This window comes from Panthera pardus, unplaced genomic scaffold, assembly GCF_024362965.1.
Source record: "Panthera pardus isolate Hobbes unplaced genomic scaffold, ASM2436296v1 HiC_scaffold_4, whole genome shotgun sequence".
In the NCBI taxonomy this organism is placed as follows: domain Eukaryota; kingdom Metazoa; phylum Chordata; class Mammalia; order Carnivora; family Felidae; genus Panthera; species Panthera pardus.
The window spans coordinates 8,912,218-8,932,453 of NW_026526969.1; the positions used below are offsets into that span (position 1 = coordinate 8,912,218).

Sequence of the window (20,236 nt, forward strand, 5' to 3'; positions counted from 1 at the left end):
AGATCTTGTGCAGACTGGGAAGGTTTGAATGTGGCTCAGACAGAGTGGTCCGGAAAAAGAGTTGTGGAAGGGGGTGAGGGGAGGGTGGGGAAGCCAGTGGCCTGGGTCCTGGGAAGGGGCAGGCAGGCAAGACAGAGGGAGTGGAGGGGGGAGGAGGGGGGCGTCAGCCCACGTGCTGGGGGGGGGCAGGGAAACAATGAGGCCTTTGGTAATTGTGCAGGATCCACCCCCAGCTTCCCAGCGTGTCCCCTCTGCGGGCTGGATCCCGGTGGTGGCTTGGGGGCGGGGCCGGGGGCCCTGAATGGGCCCCTTGTCTCAGCGCTGGGTGTGGGCCAGGCTCCCCGGGCACACGGTGCCCTCGCCAGGCCTGGCTGGCCCTCTGTGGCTTCCACCCCCAGCTGGCTGAGGACGGGCCCTGTGGGTGAGCAGGCCCCTCCCTGAGAGCCTGGGCTGGGCTCCCATCCCAGGCTGCAGAGACAGGTAGAGAGAAGGACCCCATCTAGTGGGGAAGGGGGAGAAGCAGCAGCCAACTGTCTCAGAGCACCCTGACCCCAGACTAAAGGGGACCTGTGGAAGGAGAGTGGGACACTGGAGGCCGACCCAGGTTGGACTTTCCACCCTTTGGCTCCCTGCATTTATGACCTTGGGCAGGTTCTTTGTTTTTTTCTGAATCTCAGCTTCCCTACGGGTAAAATGGCTCTGACAGTAATACCTACTGGAGGGTTGCTGTGATGATTGCATGACATCATACCTGGGAAATGCCCAGTGAGTATCAGGTGCTCAATAAATGTTAGCTTCCCTTCCCTGGACCTGGGGGAAGGAGAACTGAGGGCTCCGGGATTGGTTCCGGGGATCCTGGAAGGGCCTCGGGGGGTGGGGTCAGGGGTAGGTAGGCTCTCACAATGGGCTAGAACTCTGCCTTCCTCTGAGTTCTCATCCACTTTGACTCCTCTCCCTGTCTCAGGGAGGGGAGGAAAGGCTTAGGATGAGTTGTTGGTGAGAGTTTTCCCCCTAGATTCTCCATTTCTTTCTTCTTGGCTGCACTTGAAGCTTCCAAGAGACCCCTTAGGTGGTGGCCACTGGCCTGCAGCCTGGTCCCCTCCACCCTTTGTACCAAATGCTTGTCCTGCCCCCTACTTGGTGCTTGTGTATTGGGAGAAATGACGGTGGTTATGAGGTTCTTCCGATGGATTTGGCGAAAGATTACTTGCTGGGTGAGTTTCAGAGAATGCTCCATCCTCATGACATGCTGGGGTTGGAGGTGCTGCTCCTGGAGGTCACGGGAACCCATCTGGGGAGGAGGCCGGGACACCTACTGCCCCTTTCCTTCTGTGCTTGCCTTTCTGCCGACCACTGTGCCCCTCTTGTCTTTCCTCTCCCTGTCTTGGTTCTTAGGTTTTCTTCTGGAAACAAAAAGCTAAGTCAACCTTCTTGGAACACCATGATTCCCAGAAAAGTGTATTGAAGGTGGAGAAGACTCCCAAGGTGGTTGAGACTTTCAAGTTGGTTGAGCCCTGCAAAGAGGCTAAGATTTCCAAGATGGAGGAGTCCCCCGAGGTGGCTGATGCCTGCAAGTTGGCCAAAGCAACAGATAGGGCTAAGGTGGAGCCGGGTCATAGGGCCCGATCCCTGCTGCAGCTGCCCCGGACAGCTGTCAAGTCTGTCTCCATGCTCATGGTCTCGGCCCTGCAGAGCGGCTGGCAAATGTGCAGCTGGAAGGTTAGCACCATATTTCCCTAGTTCCCAGTGGTCCTCCCACCCTCCCAGAGCCCCTATGATTCATTCCTCCCTCCCATCACTTGTTCAGCATTTATTTTGTGTGCCTTTCCTAAGTGCCAGGCACTGAGGCAGGCAACCGAGGATACAGGGTGGACAGGACTAAGGGAGCCAAGGGAGCTACAGACAAGGTCATAGGCGTTGGGGGTTCAGTGTCTTAAGGGTGTGACATGGGAGGTCAGTGGTCTGCGGGAGCCCAGGGAAGGGACATCTCATCCAGACCTGGGAAGTCAAGGAAGGCCTTCCTAGAAGAAGAGAGGATGAAACTGAGGCCTGAAGGATTGGGCCTGCCTCAGGTGGGTTGAGGAGGGAGTGGGGGGAGCATTCCATGAAGACAGAATAGCAAGTGGGCTGGGGTAGGGAGGTGCTGGCCCAAGGTGATGGGTATGGGCAATCCTAGGGCCAAGGGCCAACTTGTGCAAGGCAGAGTGAGTGGCCATCTGTGGAGTTTGGCTTTGACCCTAAGAGCAATGGGAGCCCTTGTACGATCAGATTTTAATTTAGAAAGCTTGCCTGCTGTCATATGTGGTAGCTATTCTGGAAACGGTTGGATAGTTTCTTATGAAACTGAACATGTAATTATCTTATGCCAAGCAATTGTACTCTTGGGCATTTATTCTAGATAAATGAAACTATGTGCACACAAAAATCTCTACATGAAAGGTTCCTAGCAGCTTTATTTATAACAGCCCAAACTAACCCCAGTGTCCTTCACTGGGTGAACGGTTAAACTGTGATATATCCATACTGTGGACTACTTCTCAGCCATAAAAAGAAATAAATTATTGAAGTAGATGAGTCTCAGGAATTAGTCTGAGTGAAAACAACCAATCCCCAAAGGTTATAGCTATACTGTATAATTCTATTTGTATTATATGTCACTCTTGAAATAACAAATTGTAGAAATGAAGACTCAATTCCTGGTTTAGTGCTTGCCAGAGATTAGGGTTTGGCAGTGGCGGGGGGGGGGGGGGGGCGGAGGTGGCGGGGAGGTAGGTTGTTTATAAAATGGCAACATGAGGAATTCTTGTGATGATAGAAATGTTCTGTATGTTGACTGTGGCAGTTCGATAGGTGAACCTGTGTATGTGAGATAAAATCAGGTAGAATTCAACACACACACACACACACACACACACACACACACACACACACAAATGAGTACAAGCAACAGGTGGGGGAGCAGGTGTGTGAATAAGATCAGTGGACTATGGATGTCAGTATCCTGACTATGATACTATACTGTGGTTTCGCAGGATTTTAATATTAGGGCAAACTGGGTAAAGAATATTATGAGGACTCTGGTATTTCTTGCAATTGCATGTGACTATAATTATCTCAAAGTCAGAAACTTAACTTTAAAGAGGGAAGTGCCTGTGGGCGCCTGGGTGGTGCAGCTGGTTAAGCATCCAACTCTTGATTTTGGCTCATGTCACGATGTCATGTTTCGTGAAATCGAGCCCTGCATTGGGGTCTGAATTGATAGTGTGGTGCCTGCTTGGGATTCTCTCTCCCTCTCTCTGTCTGCCCCTCGTCCCCCAATAAATAAATAAAATATTAAAAAATAAAAAATAATAGAAAGGGAAGTGTCTAGATCACTACCAAACCAATTTATTTTGGCCTTGAATGAAGTATTACAGCATTTAATAATAATAATAATAATAATAATAATAATAATAATAAAGTTCACTTGGCTGCCCTGTGGAGAGAGCAGGTCAGAAAAGGACTAGAGGAGAGGCAGGATATTTAAGAGGTAGAACTGTTGGGGTACCTGGGTGGCTCAGTCAGTTAAGTGTCTGACTTTGGCTCAGGTCATGATCTCGTGGTTCTTGAGTTCAAGCCCTGCATTGGGCTGTCTGCTGTCAGCACAGAGCCTGCTTCGGATCCTCTGTCTCCCTCTCTCTGCCCCTCCTCTGCCTTGTACATGCTCTCTCTCTCTCTCTCTCTCTCCCTCTCTCTCTCAAAAATAAACATTAAAGATTTTTTTTGGGGGGAGCACCTGGGTGGCTCAGTCGGTTGGGTGTCCAACTTCCACTCAGGTCATGATCTCACGGCTTGTGAGTTCGAGCCGGGCATCGGGCTCTGTGCTGACAGCTCGGAGCCTGGAGCCTGCCTCAGATTCTGGGTCTACCCCCCCCCTCCCCGCTCTGTCCCTCCCCCACTCATGCTCTGTCTCTCTCTGTCTCTCAAAAATAAATAAACATTAAAAAAATTAAAAAACAATTTTTTTAAGAGGTAGAATTGTTGCACCAGCTGGTTGACTGGATGATGGTGAAGGGAGAGAGACAGAAGTCAGAGCAGGCTGGAGCCATTCCCTGGGATGGAGAATGAAGGAGCAAGAGCACACAGGGGAGCAAGTAAGTTTAGGGCATTGGGACAAGATGAGTTGAGATGCCAGTAGGACATCTGCACGGAGGTATCTAGGAGGCAGTGGGATATACAGGCCTGGAGGTGAGGAGGGAGCTCTGGACTGGAGATAGAGATCGGGTGCCATTCTGACCTTCATTTGAACACAATCCCCATGAAGCCCTAGTGAGGACTCCAAGGTGAGTCAGACATGGTCCCTGTCTTTCAGGAGCTCACATTGTAGTGTAGAAGGCAGACAGGTGCACAGAACAAATAGTGTACGAAATGCCACAAGATGGGCCAAACATAAGGGTGGAGACAAAGACCATCCAATGCAGTCTGGGAAGGCTTCCTGAAGGAGGCAGTTCCTGAGCGAGGTCCGATGGAGGAGGTGGAACTAGACAGGCGGTTGCTGTTTATCTGGCAGTGCTTCCACCAGCGGTTTCTCCCTAGACCAAGCTACTTATGCACATTTCTCTCTCTTTCATAGTCATCTGTGAGTTCTACCTCCATTTCCTCCCAAATGAGGTCTGGGTCCCCAGTGGATACGTCAGAAGCTGAGATGCTGCGGGAAGTGTACCTGATACTGTGGGTCATTCGGAGACAACTGCGACAGCTGGCCCGCAGGCAGGAGAGGCGGAGGCGGCGCCACATCCGGGCCCACACTGGCTCCCAGCCTGACACGGCTCAGGGCCTGAAACAGGATGCCCGGAGTCCCCTTTAGGGGGGAACCCCACATCCTCAAAAAGCCCCACCTCAGTCTTAGGTAAGGTTGATAGGAGAGGTTAGGACAGCAGGCCAGGAGTTGTGTGTGAGAAGTTTTCATACTGTCACCTCTCTCATCGGGAGCCTAAGCCCAGGTGTGGGGTCCCACTTATTCCCCTTCATTCCATTTATTCAATTTGTAAAAAAAAAAAAAAAAAAAAAAAAAAAAAAAAAAAAAATTATCAAAAGTTGGGAAATAAATATCAGATATTTCTGAGTAAATGGAGAGTGTGTTTGTGGATAGCCAGAAGCAATGAGGGGAACTCGGAGGGGGCACCTCAGGTCCTGCCCCAAATATGCCAGGGAGAAATTTGTGGGCTTGGGGGAGGGGGCTTTGGGGGGGATCAACACATCCAGGCCCTAGGCCCAAACCTACCTCCAGGGGCTGAATTGCCTTTGGCAACCCTGCCAGGCCCGGAGTGCAGCAGCACCCTTTACAGAGACACGCCACCTCGCATCAGGTCCTGAGCCCATGCTCTCCCGGGCAATCTTACAAGATGGGTGTTTTGCAGAGGTTAAGTGGCTTGTGTAAAGCCGGAGGGCAAAGATCTGCTGGAAACTGCCGGCTCCAACGGCCAGCGCACTGACGAGCCCCTCTGGCGCTCGAGGGCTCCGCCGCAGCGAGGGAGCCGGACAAGCGACGGTGGGGAAGGCACGCAGGCCCAGCTGGCCGCGCCCCGGCCGAGAGCGGCGCAAAACTACACCTCCCAGGGTTCCCAGCGGCGCCAAGGGCGGGGGGCGGGAGCGCGGGGACGCAGGGGAGACCGGGGGGGGGGGGGGGGGGGGTGCGGCCGCCGGGCAAAGGCGCCCCAGGGCCGAGAGTCCTGCTTCCCGGTAGGGTGTCAGCCTGGCGCCCCGGGGCGAACGGCCCGGCGGGAGGCCGAGGCGGTTGGAGGAGGCTGGTGGGGGGGTGGGGGTGGCGGGAGGCAAGAGGAAGGAGACCGTGGAACCGCAGGTCCCCTCTCGGACTTAGTCCGCCCTTTTGCTGGTCCACGCGGAGGCGCAGAGGTGGCTCCCCAAGGAAAAGCAGGGATATGTCACAAGTCTGCAAAATTAGGGGATTTCAGTGTTCACGGGCCTTGGGGGTGGCTTGGCGAAGGAGGAAGGGATGACAGCAGAGGCCCCGGGGCGGGGTGGTAGGGGGGAAGGGGAGGAGGAGGGAGGGTGCGGCTGGCTGTGTTGCTGGGCCTTGCTCACGTAGAGGTTAGTGGTGAATAGGCGGTGGGCGTGAGCAAAGCGGGGATTGGGGGATAGGGGGTGGGCGGGGGTAATGAGGAGCAACGGGGAGGGTTGCTGGAAGCGCCCAATTCACTAGAAGAGTCAGCAAACTACTCCCCTCACCGCTTCCCGATCCCTCACTGCTCTGGAGGAGTTGGGCCCCCTTGCTGGGAATCCGGGGCATCTTTCCCAAAAGTCGGGAACTGCACCTGGCTGCCCAGTCCTATAGCTCTGCTACCCTGAGCCTATTAGCTGTCCACCGCACCTCAACCTTTACAGCCACAGTGATACCAGCCACCACTTATTAAGTACCTATGGCAATTATTTTTTATGTCCTGTTCTAAGTAATTCTCATAGCAGCTTTATGATGAGGTATTATTGCTTCCGTTTTTTGTAAGAGAAACCAGGGACAGAAGGGTCATGTTTAATAAGATCATGCCGTTTTCATTGATCCAATTAATGAGTCCAGCTCAGAGGGGACATGTAACATACATGTTAAACATACACACACATACCTGTTACACTGCAGGCGTTCAGTGCATTAAGTGACTTCACTGGGAATCTGTCTTGAGTTTAGTTAGCACGAAGTCAAAACCTGTTTTCAGGTGTGGCCTCAAAACGGGCTGATACACAGTGGCTCATTTCTGGAGCTTTCAATTACCAATTATTCCTCACATCTCCCTATGTGCCAGGAACCATTCTGGGCCTGAATGGCATTGGTACAGGGTCTGTGTCCAGAGGTTGGAATGGTTGCCTCACTGTTTAAGATTCAGGATCAGCCCCTCCAAGTCCTCTTCCTACTGGGGACCTTAAGGTTTCAGTGAGAGGGTGGTGGAGCAGGGTTAAGGGTGCCCCTGAGGGTCACTGGCAAATAGCCTTGCAAGTAGCTACAGGCCCAGGAGCCATTCCAGCCTTGAGCCTGTGGGCTTGTGGGAAGGAATACTGCTCTCATTTTTCTTTGGCTTCTTTAACATCCTGGGAGTGGGAGGGGAGGAAAGGAAGAAGGTGAGTTCAGCCAGCAGCCAAGGGAGCTGTTTGCACCTCCCACCACTCTCTCCCTCCCCAGACATGATGGAGTCCTGTCTTGACTTGGCCAAACAGGGGAACAGAGACTTGCTTGAGAGAAAGGGGCGGGATGGAAGACAAGTCCACAGGACTTGCTTTTCCCAGATGTCTCAGTGCACCCAAGTGGCTTCCTTCCTCCAAATCCTAAATAATCCAGCCTAGAGCCCTGGAGAGGAACTTCCCAATGGGGAGGGAAGCAGAAGTAATCTCCTGGGGGTAGTGATTTGTGGGGAAGGATGCTTACTCACCCCAGCCCTCTCCTGGCAAAAAGAAGTGTGGGACAGAGTGACCTCCACAGAAATCGGCCTCCTGATGACAGTCTTGTGAAAAACTCCCACCTTGGACACCCTCCCCTCCCATCCCCATCAGACCCCAGGCCCTTCTCCTCCATCAAATCTGTTCCACCCCATGAGGCAGATGTGGTAGGACTAGGGATAGTCTGAGTTGGGACCACCGTCCTTCTTTCTTTTCAAAGCTTACCCATCCTATTAGAAGGGCCCTGGGAATTTGGGCAGCAAAATGAGAGTGCTGGTCCCACATGCTCTTGTTCTCTGCCCCATCTCCCCTTCTCCTCCGAGATCATCGGATTTCCTGAAGATTCCAAATCTTTTGTCCAGCTCCACCACACAGCAAAACGTGTCACACCCCTGCAGAAACCTTCCGGTAGTTTCCAATCATTCTTGGAAGAAAATCCAAACTGTTCCCTTTGTCTAAAATGCCCTTCTCTCAGATCTTGGCACGGTGGGCTCCTTGCCAGTCTGGATTCTGTACAAATGTCACCACGTCTTCAGGAACCCTTTCCCTGACAACCTAGAGATCAGGAGAGACCCACCGTTTGGCCATCTTCTGCCTTTCACCATGCTTTATCTTTACCTAGTACTTAACAGTATCTGAAATTATATTTATTTACCAGTGTACTTGCGAGGCAGCTGTGAAATGCATGGGAAGTGGTTTAAACTAACACTTCCTGGATGTGTAACCTTGGGTGAATCTGTTAACCTCTCTGAGCCTTGGTTTCCTCATCTGTAAAATGGGGAAAGCAGTTGTACCTGTATCACAGGGTTGTCATGAAGATCCAGGAAGTGATGCTCAGCACAGTATAAGGACTCAATAAATGTAGGCTGTTATTATTATAACAGTTAAGAGTGACAGTGTACGGTTACTATCCCCATGGCCCAAAACTGTACTGAATGAAACAGAAAGTAAACCTTCACCTATTATGTGGGAAGCACACTCCCACCAGCTGTCTTGTGGGCGCCATGCCATTTTGGAAATGACCAAGAATGCCATGTGCAGCGAGTACCAGGAAGAGCACTTGACAGAGAGTCAAAAGCCATTGGTGCTGGACTCAGTGTTGCTACCACTTCACCGCAGGACTTGGGCTGGTCACCTTTCTTCACTGGGCCTCAGGCTCTTCCAAGAAAATAATGGATTGAAGCAACTGATTGCTGTGCTCCCTGCCAGCTTCCAGGGGTTCTGCTTTGAGTCCTGTGCTCTCTTTATCCACCACATAGCCTTCAGGGTTGGGGAGATACATGGTGCCTTCAACTTCCCTCAACCTTGTTTCCTAACAGGCCAAAGCTGCCGCGAAGAGAGTTGAACTCAGGGAAAACATTCTTGGTTTAAACCTTTGAACCCAGAGACAAAAATCTCAGCCCTGGACACCAGATCTTCTTTTCACCCACGTCACTCTCCCTGCTTCACCCTCATCCGCTGTCATATCTGAGCCCTGAGGAGGGAGAGCCAGCCCTCACTTCCCCTACAGGCACGAAGGCTTTGGCCTCAGTTATTCTCAGACATGCAGACAGGGTGTGTGTGTAGCTGCATGTACACAGATGTGTGTGCCTGTATGTACTTGCGGGTATCTGTAGCTATATTTTCACTTGTTTCCATTTTTCCCTCAGGAGCGGCAAGACTGAGATTAACTGAAGGAAAAGATTGTACATCCCAGGGCTGAAAATGCTGTCTGCCCCTTGCTGGAGCTGCCTATCTGCCCCGTGGGGTCATTCTGGGGTGCTGGGAATGGCCTAAGGGTAGGAATCTCCTCTTCCCTTCTTAGACCTCTTTGTTTCACGAGTTGAGCCCTCCTGTCCCACACCTGTCTGCCCACCTCACCTGGGATGCTCTATCCCTGTGAAAGCTGAGTCATGGCCTGTTTCCCTTTCCCTCAGTGCCTCCTGCAGTGAGTGGCTGTAGAGGGGCGGGTTTTGCAAGACAGGCTCAATGTTTTGTGTTGAAGGAGTCTGTGCAAGGGCACAACTGAGGTGTGACAGTGGCTGGCCCAAGCTGGGACAGACGAGGCCCTAAGAAGGCTGGTCCCCAGGATGCAGGGGCAGGTCTGTACTACCCTTCTCTGGCTTTCTCTCTGCCTCTACATTTACCCATGTGGTAAAAATAGGCCCAGCTGTTCTTCCTTTATTTATATGCTCCGACAGGTTTTTCGGCTGGGTTATGGGTCCTTTCTAGAAGCCCACAGAGTTTAATATCGAATTTAAGAGCCTTCACTCTGGAGCCAGACTACCAGGTTTTAAGTCCTGGTATGGCCTTGGGCAAGTTACTTGACCTGTGTCTCAGTCACCTCATCTGCAAAATGGAGGTAATGTAGGAATGTTGTGAGGATTTAATGAATTAATGCACAGAAAAATCTTAGAATAGTACTTGCCACATAGTATGTGCTGAATACGTTTGTTTTTATTATTATTTCTTATTGATATCTAGAAGCTCTTTATATATGAAGGGCATTAAGCCTTTCTGTGATATGAGTTGCAAATGTTTTAACACAATCCTCTTTTTTAACTTTTTATTTTGAAAGAATGTGGATTCACATGCAGTCATCAGAAATAATATAATATTGAGTGCCTATATGCCATTTATTCAGCTCTCCCACATAGAGGTGGCACTTTTTAAAAAATTACTTGACATGTATTTAATTTCTTAAAGTTTATTCATTATCGATGTGAGATCTTATGGTATTTGTCTTTCTCTGACTTATTTCACTTAGCACAATGACCTTAAAGTCCATCCATGGTGTCACAAATGGCGGGATTTCCTTTCTTTTTGTGGAATAATATTCCATCGTATATATTGGATGAAATCCAATCCCCTTACCTCAGCTGGTCCATCAGTGAGCTTCAGGTTTCTTCCATGTCTTGACTATCGTAATGTTATGATGGGGGTGCCTGGGTGGCTCAGTCAGTTAAACATCCGACTCTTAGTTTTGACTCAGGTCATGATCTCACGGTTGGTGAGTTCAAGGCCCGAATCAGGCTCTGCTCTGACAGCATGGAGCCTACTTGGGATTCTCTCTCTGCCCCTCCCCTGCTCACTTTCTCTTTCTCAAAATAAATAAATAAACATGAAAAAAATAATGTTATGATGAACATGGGGGTGCAGATACTTTTTGAGTTAGTGTTTTTGTTTCTTCTTCAGATAAATCTCCAGAAGTGGGATTGCTGGATCACATGGTAGTTCTATTTTTAATTTTTGAGAAACCTCCATACCATTTGCCATAGTGGCTGCACCAAGTGACATTCCCACCAGCAGTGCACAAGTGTTGTGTTTTCTCCACACCCTCACCAACACTTATAATCTCTTGTCTTTTTAAAAATGTGTTTTAATGTTTATTTATTTTTCAGAGAGACAAAGAGAAACAGAGTGTGAGTGGGGGAGGGGCAGAGAGAGAGAGGGAGACAGAATCCAAAGCAGGCTCCAGGCTCTGAGCTGTCAGCACAGAGCCCGACACAGGGCTCCAACTCATGGACTGAGAAATCATGACCTGAACTGAAGTTGGACGCTTAACTGAGCCACCCAGGAACCCCTCTTGTCTTTTTGGTGGCAGACATTCTAACAGGTATGAGCTTATTTACTCTTATTTTTCACCAAACAAATACAGTTTTGAAATTTTATATGGGGTTAGAGAGATCTTTGCGGTGTAACTTGGGAGTACGTCGTCTCTTCATGTAAGTGCTTTTCAGGGTGTCCTGTAGCCCTTAGGATGAAATCCAATCCCCTTACCTCAGCTCCTGGCGGTGGTCCCTGTCCACCTGCCTGACCTCATCTCTCTGGGTTTCCCCTTGCTGTCACTTCCAGTGTGCTTGGTTGGTTTCCATTTATTTCCTCCTGCCCCTGGGCCTTTGCAGATGCTGATTCTTCAGTTTTGAAAGGTGTTCCCCCACATTCTTCACCTGGCTTGCTCCCATTCCCCCTTCAGAGCTTCTCTCCCCCTCCCTCAGAGAAGCCTTCCCTGAGTCCCCGCCCCCTCCCTGGGCAGTGTCCCAGGGTCCCAGGCTTACCTTAGCACAGTGCCCCTCACGCAGAGGTGTTCAATGGATGTTTGGGGTAGGGAAGGCTGACTCATTGGGAAGGCACTACTTGGTCCTGGCCTGTCCACTCGATGGGCTTCAGGGTTCAGACTCACTCCCTTTGGGGTCCTGCCTTTGGCTCCCTGACTCTGCTCCCCTCCCCAAGAAAACCTTTAAGACCCAGAAGCAAGCAGGGAGAAACACAAAGCCTGGGGCTGGAAGAGAGAGCCAGGGGAGATTAAGCACTGTCCAGACGGGTTGTTGACTCCTTGTCTCGGGTCTACCCCACAGAAAGCGGGGGTTCAGAGGTGACCGGGGAGAAGCCCGGTGTGAAATAGACAGGAATTGGGAGTCACAGATGAGAACTCTCCTCGTCCCTAACAGCCTACTCAGATTTGTTTTTTCCCTCACCACACTGTCCTTTACCTGCTCTCCTCTCCACCCCATCCACAGCTGTGGCTCCACTTGTGTGTCCCTGCCCCTGAGGACAGGCTGCCACCCAGGACTTATTGGGGCAATACCTCCAGGCAGTACCGCACAGGTGCCGGGGCACCTGTGCGGCACTGCCTCTCCTTTCTCCTCTCTGATGGCCCTGACTCCATCCTTTTCTGTGTCCTTCCCTCCTCCCATTCCCTGGTGAATGTCCAGGAGACTCTGGAGCCAATCAGGGAGAAGTCAGGACCTTCCACTCTCGATGTGAGCGGGAGCAAAGGAAGTAGGGGTCAGCACCACACAAGGTGGCTTCTCAGTCCCTTCCTCATGAACTCTCTGAGCAGAGAACCTGGCACCCAGCAAAATCAGTCCCCTGAACCCAGGGCAGTGTGGGAACGGGACTCAAAGCCCTCTCCTGTACCTTTTCAGGCTTCACGGAGTGCCGGGGTTGACTTCTAGAGACAAGCAAAACCCTCAGGGGGCAGATAATTAGCAGTGCACAAGAGATACAGCCAACTCAGAAAAACCCATCCTTCCTGGCTGTGTGACCTTGAGCAAGTGAGTTAACCTGTCTGAATCTTACTTTCCTTATCTGGAAAATACGGTAAATACTTAATGTCACACGGCTGCATGAATGTGAAGTGCCTTGCACAGGGCTTGATACATGGTGAATTGGCAGCAGGTGAATAGGTCTTCTAAACACACCAGAGAAGTGGTTCTCAGGGTGTGGTGCTAGACCAGCTGTACTAGCCGCACCTTGAAAATGGGTAGAAACGTAGACTCTCAGGCCCTACCCCAGACCCACTGAATCAGAATCTCTGAGGGCGGGGCCCACCGATCTGTTTTAACGAGACAGATGAAGTTTGAGAACCACTGCCATATTGAGCGGGAATGCAGACTATTAGATTCCGAAGCTTTCAGACACATCAGAATCACCTGGGAACTCGTTAAAAATACAGATTCTGGGGCACCTGGTGACTCAGTCTGTTGAGTGGGCAACTTCAGCTCAGGACGTGATCTCCTGGTTCCTGAGTTCGAGCCCCACATGGGGCTCACTGTTGTCAGCACAGAGCTCGCTTCAGATCCTCTGTGTCCCACCCCCCCCCCCCCCCCCCCCCCGCCTGTCTGCCCCTCCTCTGCTTGTGAGGGGCAAAATAAATAAACATTGTGGTGCCTGGGTGGCTCAGTCGGTTAAGCATCTGACTTCAACCCAGGTCATGATCTCACGGTTTGTGAGTTGGAGCCCTGCCTTGGGCTGTGCTGACAGCCTGGAGCCTGCTTCAGATTTTATGTCTCCCTCTCTCTTTCTGCCCCTCCCCCGCTCACACTCTGTCTCTGTCTCTCTCTCTCAAAAATAAATAAACATTAAATTTTCTAAATAAACATTAAAAAGGAGAAAAATAATACAGATCCCTGGCCTCAAAGCCAGGATTGAAGTGAGGCCTGGGAATTATATTTTAACCTGAGATGGGTTGGACTGGGGGGGGGGGGGGGCCGTGCACCAGAAGCTGCCCTGGGGAAAGGTCATGGAAGGCCCCTTGGGTAGTTGAAGGCTCCAGCCGGGGGTCCTGGGGACTTCCTTTGGGTGGGAAAGGTGATATAAAGCTGGAAACTGAAGGAATTTGCACTTTACCCTGAAGTCACTGAGGAAAGGATAGGAAGGGTACACAATGAAGGCAGTGCGTGCCAAACCTGGCCACCGGCCCAAGCCCGTGACGTCACCCCACAACCCCTGAGGCCCTGGCCGCCCCGGGGGTCTCTGCCGCCTCCTCCCTCGGTCCAACTGGTGTAGGTGCGGGGAGACCCGGCCCCAGGGCACCAAGCTCCGGGTGGGATGTCCGGGTGGGACGACAGCGCGGCACCACGCCGGCCGCCAAGCTGGGGGACCTGCGCGATCCGCCACCTCGCTCTCCTGAGCTCCAGGTGGCGCTGGCGTGCGCGGACGCCCGATCCGCCGAGGCTTTGCCACCGCCCTCTCGCCGCGCCTCTCTCGGCCCCAGGGTAGGAGCTGGCAGCGGCCTGGAGGGGCGGCGGCCACGGCGGCGGAGGGGCGGGAGGGCCTCCTGGCAGTGTCCGCGAACAGGGAGGCGTCCCTGTGTGAGCCTCAGACCCGAGCCCCTGCCCCTCCTCGCCGCGGCCCCTACGGAGCCCCTGCCCCGTGTCCTCGGGGTCCGCCCACCGTGGTAACTTCGGCCGTTGGACACTGGTTCCACCGGACAGTTAATTTCTAGTTAAAACAATTCCGGGCTTGGGTTGAGCGTCTTGAGGCTTGATTTCGGCTCAGGTCTTGATCCCAGGGTTCTGGGATCGAGCCCCTCGCTCCAACCCCCCACCCCTCCACACCCCCAGCTCTCTCTCTCTCGCGCGCGCGCGCGCGCTCTCAAATAAAGCCAAAACAACAACACAACACACACACACACAGACACACACCCCCTTCTCAACAAGCTAGTGAAACCTGTCCCCTGCCCGGGAACAGCTAGCCTCTCTCGCCCTCTTGCTCTACTGTTCTTGCTGCCATGTCCACCATCACCGGAGCTCGCACTTCATGCCTAACAGAGCTTTGCATCCATCACCTCATTTAGTCCTGAAGGCAGACCGTCTCTTAGGCCCTAAGGCCATCACTGCTGGTTTCCAAATCAGTAAATTGTGGTTTAGAGGAGTTCAGTAACACCTCTAAGATCCCACAGTTAGTGATATTGGATGTCACTGATCACTGCTTTCCCCATTTCCCTGACTGAACCTAGGGGCCCCTCCTCCTTCTCTCTCGAGGAGCCCCCTCCTCCGTCCTCCAGGGCCAACGGTTACTGTTGTGTAGGTTGTGCACTGCACAAGTCTACAATCAACAGACATGTATGGAACCATTAGGGCAATTTTTCACCACATAGCAGTAAAGGGCTTCAGGAAAGGGGCACATTTTTCTAATTTGCACAAAATTGCCTTGTGGGCTGCCCCAGTGTCCCTGCACCATCTCTCCAAGTTTGTTCCTCCTCTTCCCAGCAGGTGCATCTGCCATCCTACACCGGATTTGGCTTTCTACAGGACCATGGGGGTCTTCATAGAGCCTGGCCCAAGGGATCTACTCTCTTCTGATGGATAGTGCTCTGTGACATGACCTGATGCTGCTCCTCAGTGGGACCTGTACCTGTTAACAAGTACATGCTTACATGTGTGTGTGTTGGGGGTCACCTCATCGGCCAAAGCATAACTACCCCTTGCAGGTGAGAGTGTCTTGTAAGCAAGATGAGATTTTCCTGGTGGGATTTCTGGGGAGTACAGGACAAGTGGATGAGCCCTATGAACCAGGCATGTTGATCCTCCAAGCTGATATTATAAGGGCTATAAAGAGGACTCCCCCCACCCTCCCAGAACCACACTGGGCACCCTGCAGATTTGAGGGTGGGCAGAGAAGATCTGGAGAGGATGGATATGGTCTCAGGAACATCCAGCTCACTGCATGGATGCCTCCAGCGCCAAGTGGGGCAGAGATGATGCTGGGAGTGGAGTGATAGAAGCTGGCCTAGGATCTAGAGAAGAGGAAGAGAAGGATATGGAGGACCAGTCTCTTGGAAGTGGAGGAGGGGAGAGATATCTAGGCTGCATTGGGTAAGGGGGAACACCCTGAGCTGGGGCCACTGGCCTGAAGGTAGAGAAGGAAGAGGAGATTTTGATCAGATTGGGGAACCCTGGTCTTGGTGCCCAATGTCCCAGCTTAGCTTCGGGCCATGTGGGGCTCTCTTGGAATGATGGCTTCCCATTCCAGGGCTTCTCCTGTTCCTCCATTTGACCTGTGCCCTGTGTTACCTCAGTTCCTTGCTCGCTGGATGACTCCCAAAGCACGGAGCTTGCTCCCGGCAGGAGATCTGACCTGCTCCACCGCTCCAGCTCTCACTGCACCCACTTTCTGCTTCTAGGGTTTTCTCTTTTGCCAAGAAGCAGTGGATCTCCAGCATCCATCCTCAGACCTGCCACTTTTAAGTTGCATCAGGATACTCACTGCTTCCTGCGGTGCCTGGTAGGCCTGGCTGGTCGGACACATCTATCCAGTCATCCTGAATTGCCACTGCTGGCTGGGGGCTGGCTGGGGAGACTGCCATGGCTGGTGGGGAGGGGAGATGCTAGAGTCCTGGGGAGAAGTGAGAGTCTTGGGAAGGAGAGAGGAAGGGGCTGGTTGCAGGAGATGCCAAGGGGAGGGGACCATCCCCTGGGTGGTGGCAAAAGACTGAACTGTGTGTGTGTGTGTGTGTGTGTGTGTGTGTGTGTGGTGTTTGGGGGAGGGGATGTACTGCCTGGAACAGAAGCTGCTCAGAGATCAACTAATATAGTACCTCCACCTTTAATAATGAGAAGACTAAGGCCTAAAGAGGAAAGAGATGGTGTTGCTGGAGGGGGTGGGGGTGGGGGGGAGTCCTTTGGCTTCTGGACCCAGGCTCAGTCCTCTCTGGGATGTGAGTCCCTCCTATTCCTCTCTCTGTCCCCAAGCGTGGACTATGGACCTGGGGCAGCAGATGTGATATCTGTGCCCACAGGCACATCTTTGGCGACAGCAGTGTGGAAGGCCTCTTTCTCTGCCAAGTTCACTTCCTGCTGGACTACCTGGTTCCTGCTTGTGGCCCCTCAATCCCTCCAGCCTAGAACCAACCCAATTCCAGATCTTTGCTCAGCTGATTGGTGCCAGAGCAACACGCCTTTCTTCAGCCTAGGATGCAGATAGGAAATGTGCTGGACATTTGGGGGTTTTCTTGGGGTAAGGACTGACACAGTGCATGGCAGAGAGGAGCTTGTCAGGGGTGGGGTGTGGGGGCTGGGTCCTAATTCCTAGGGCTCTGCTAGCAGCCCAGGTTTTGGTCTCCTAAAACTCAGTGTCTAAGGCCTCAGTTTCTTGAGCACGCTTCCTGGTTGCCATGGTTGCCTGATACTTTGGACATGATCAGTGACCAGCTGTGTGGCCACTCCCTGGACCTTGAGATGTTGGAGGCCGTTGGATGGGCATTGCTGGACAGAGACCCTCACCATTAACTTCTTCACACAAGACTTCCCCTAATGGCCCCTCCCTCTGTGCTGATATGGCCCCCATCCCTTTCCCTACATGGAGGGACCCCAGTGAGTCATTCCTCTATAATGCCAACACCAGGCTTCCCTCCCCAGTGCCTCCAATACACCACCTGTCTGTCTCCCGCGTCCCACTCTTCCTCCTCCTGTCTTTACCTGTTTCCCTTGGTAACTCTCTGGAGCCTGGGGAAGCCTTCTCAGGACAAGATGGTCCTTCATGACCAGATCCTTCTCACCAAGGGGCCTCCAATCTCAGCCCTCCAAGGGATCGGGATGCTGCCAAGGTGAGAGTGTGGGTGAGATCCTGGGGAACACGGTGACCCAAGCCCGAGGTGCTGCCCAGACTTTTCCCCCAACTGTATTAGTTTTCTGGGGCTGCCATAACAAGTTACCACACACTCAGTGCCTTAAAACAACATAAATTCATTCTCTCATGGTTCTGGAGGTCAGAAGTCCGAAATTAGTTTCCCTGAGCCAAAATCAAGGTGCAAGGAGAGCTGTGCTCCCTCCAGAGGCTCCGGAGGAGAATCCATTCTTTGCTTTCGTCCAGCCTCTGGTGGCCACTCTGATCTCTCTCACATTGTCTCCTCTTTGCTGCCTCCCTCTTTTAAGGAGACTTGGGATTGGGTCTCATGTCTCTGGGAGGTCATTATTCAGCCTCCTACACCACCCTTCACCCAAATGCACACACTCACAGTTGTTGATCGCTTGGTCTAGGAGCTGTGGAAATCAGCCAGGAAAGGAGTTGAGAAGTAGGAGAGGGCCCAGGACTAGCCCTAGGCCAAAGGCTCAGTAGCTTCTGGGTGGGCCTACCTGGGAGTGGGAGGGGGGAGCAGCAAAGTCTGGGGGGAACTGCCACATTTCTCCCCAAGTTGTATATCCCAAATAGTATTTGCCCAAAGACCTCTTTTATGCCACCTGCCCCACTTGCAGGTTGGGAAGCACTAGGGGTTATGGGTAAGAGCCTGGGTAGTCAGGCCCTGGGGCCGAGGTAGGCTGAGACATCACCACTTACCAGTTGTGGTTCTCAAAATGTGGGCTAGGGCCAGCAGCATTAACATCATCTGGGAGTTTATTAGAAATGCAATTTCTTGGGGGGAGCGCCTGGGTGGCTCAGTTGGTTAAGCGTCCAACTTCGGCTCAGGTCATGATCTCATGGTTTGTGGGTTCAAGCCTCGTGTCAGGCTCTGTGCTGACAGCTCAGAGCCTGGAGTCTGCTTCAGATTCTGTCTCCCTCTCTCTCTGCCCCTTCTTGGCTCATGCTCTGTCTCTCTCTCTCTCAAAAATATATAAACATTAAAAAAAATAATAAAATAAAAAATTTTAAAGTTCAATTTCTTGGGCCATACTACAGACCTACTGGATCAGAAACTCTTTGCTGGAGCCTGGCATTCTGTGTTTTAACATGCCATCCAGGAGATTTTGATGCATTTTTAAAAATGTTTATTTATTTTTGAGAGAGGAGGGGCAGAAAGAGAGGGAGACACAGAATCTGAAGCAGGCTCTAGGCTCCGAGCTGTCAGCACAGAGCCCAATGTGGAGCTCAAACCCACAAACCGTGAGATCATGAGCTGAGCTGAAGTCGGATGCTTAACCGACTGAGCCACCCAGGCACCCCAGCTTTTATTATAATTTTTTTGGCTCAGCATAACCTAGCTAATTCATCCAAGTTGTTGTGTACCAATAGTATGTTCCTTTTGATTGCTGAGTAGCATTCTATAGTATGGATATACGATAGTTTAACATTTATTTGTTTGTTTGTTTATTAGGCTGATAGCAGACAGCCCAATGTGGGGCCGAATTCATGAACCGGGAGATCACTACCTGAGACGAAGTTGGTCACTTAACCAACCGAGCCCCCCAGGCACCTCCGTAATTTAACTATTTACCTGGTGAAGGACATTTGGGTTGTTTCAAGTTCTTGGCTATTATGAATAAAGCTGCTATAACCATGTATGAGTTTTGAAGTGCTCAGGGCTATGGAATTAGCTACCACATTCTGGGGGCCATGGGTGCTTACTGGGTCCATCATTGTTTCTAACGGCTTTTCAGTGGACAGAACTAGGATACGCTTTTCAATTTAAACTACAATATACCAGGGGTTCATAAGATACTTCCTAAATTCAATATGGCAGATAATTTGCATGACATCATTGATTTTATATATGTATCTCTTTTCTACTAGGTGAAAATTCCAGTTCTGATACTATTAACATAAGTATGTTTTGTCCTACACATTTTTACCTATTTCCCACATGACTACTGAATATAACTTAAGGTTTTAGGGCAGGTGTTTTTTGTTTTTTGTTTTTTGTTTTTTTTTAATGGCAGTTAATTTTGTCCTTAGGGTAGATCTTTGGGATGTACAGTTAAATTTATGTTTTCAAGTCATTCAGAAAAGCTCCCTTCCGTATTAAGTTAGGCCACCATGTAGAAACACATTTAGGTTCATTTATTTCATTTTACTTTCAACTTTTAGGGATTTTTAAAAAATATTTTTTATTTTTTGAGAGAAAGAGAGCGAGCATGAGCAGGGGAGGGGCAGAGAGAGATGGGGACAGAGGATCCAAAGCAGGCTCTGTGCTGACAGTAGAGAGCCGGATGCGGGGCTTAAACTCACTAACTGTTACATCATGACCTGAGCCGGAATCAAGAGTCTGACCTTAAGGGACTGAGCCACCCAGATGCCCCATAGGGGCTGAGTTTTAAAAATTAATTTTTGTCATATAGCTATGGAAAACATAGGCTTCAAAGTCAAACACACAAAACAAAGTATATCAAAGTCTAGCCTCTTTTGCTTTCATTTTGTTCGCTCCTTCTTACAAAGTTTTTGAGTTATATTTCCACTTAAAAAAAACGCAGGAATTTACATTTGTACCTCCCCACTCCCTGTCACAAATGAATAGTAGAGGAATTTGTATACTTTCCTGCTGAAGACAGGATAGCCTCTAGTGTTTCACCCCTGAGATCCTCAGAAACATTTTTTTCTTTCTTTTTTTTTAATGCACGTAGCTATCTATGCCTTCTTCCACAGCAGTTTTCAGTACGATAAAGCATGTGAAAACACTCAAACTGCAAAGTGGCACACAAACTGCCTGTTGACGGAGTAATAACCCATCTGGGGAGAACCTCAAGAGTCATGAGCCCAACTTAGCACATTTCACACAAGACAAAAGAGGCTCACAGAACTGAGAGGACCTGCCCCAAGGAACACAGGAAACGGGCAAGCGATCCAGTCTCCTGCCCTGCAATCCCCCGAGCCTTTTTTTTTTTTTTCTTTTTAA

The 20,236-nt window shown here is 51.0% G+C and overlaps 1 protein-coding gene and 1 long non-coding RNA gene across 9 annotated transcripts; both read left to right on the forward strand.

Annotated features, from left to right (window-relative positions):
* Positions 1-209: 209 nt before the first annotated feature.
* SPACDR (sperm acrosome developmental regulator) lies at positions 210-5,059 on the forward strand. The gene is made up of 3 exons (XM_019422744.2): positions 210-1,214; positions 1,396-1,719; positions 4,613-5,059. The coding sequence occupies exons 1-3, from the start codon at positions 1,161-1,163 to the stop codon at positions 4,844-4,846; spliced, it is 612 nt and encodes a 203-aa protein (XP_019278289.1). The 5' UTR covers positions 210-1,160; the 3' UTR covers positions 4,847-5,059.
* A 607-nt stretch (positions 5,060-5,666) lies between these two features.
* LOC109251287 (uncharacterized) lies at positions 5,667-18,906 on the forward strand. Of its 8 annotated transcripts, none has more exons than XR_008419214.1 (7): positions 5,667-5,721; positions 9,075-9,203; positions 10,806-11,020; positions 12,333-12,461; positions 14,901-15,915; positions 16,430-17,236; positions 18,722-18,906. It is a non-coding gene; the product is annotated as an uncharacterized LOC109251287 (long non-coding RNA). The 8 variants fall into 8 exon arrangements; XR_008419216.1 differs by lacking the exon at positions 5,667-5,721 and having other exon boundaries at positions 6,598-9,203; positions 14,901-15,121; positions 15,815-15,915; XR_002073444.2 differs by lacking the exon at positions 5,667-5,721 and having other exon boundaries at positions 6,598-9,203; positions 14,904-15,915.
* The last annotated feature ends 1,330 nt before the right edge of the window (positions 18,907-20,236 follow it).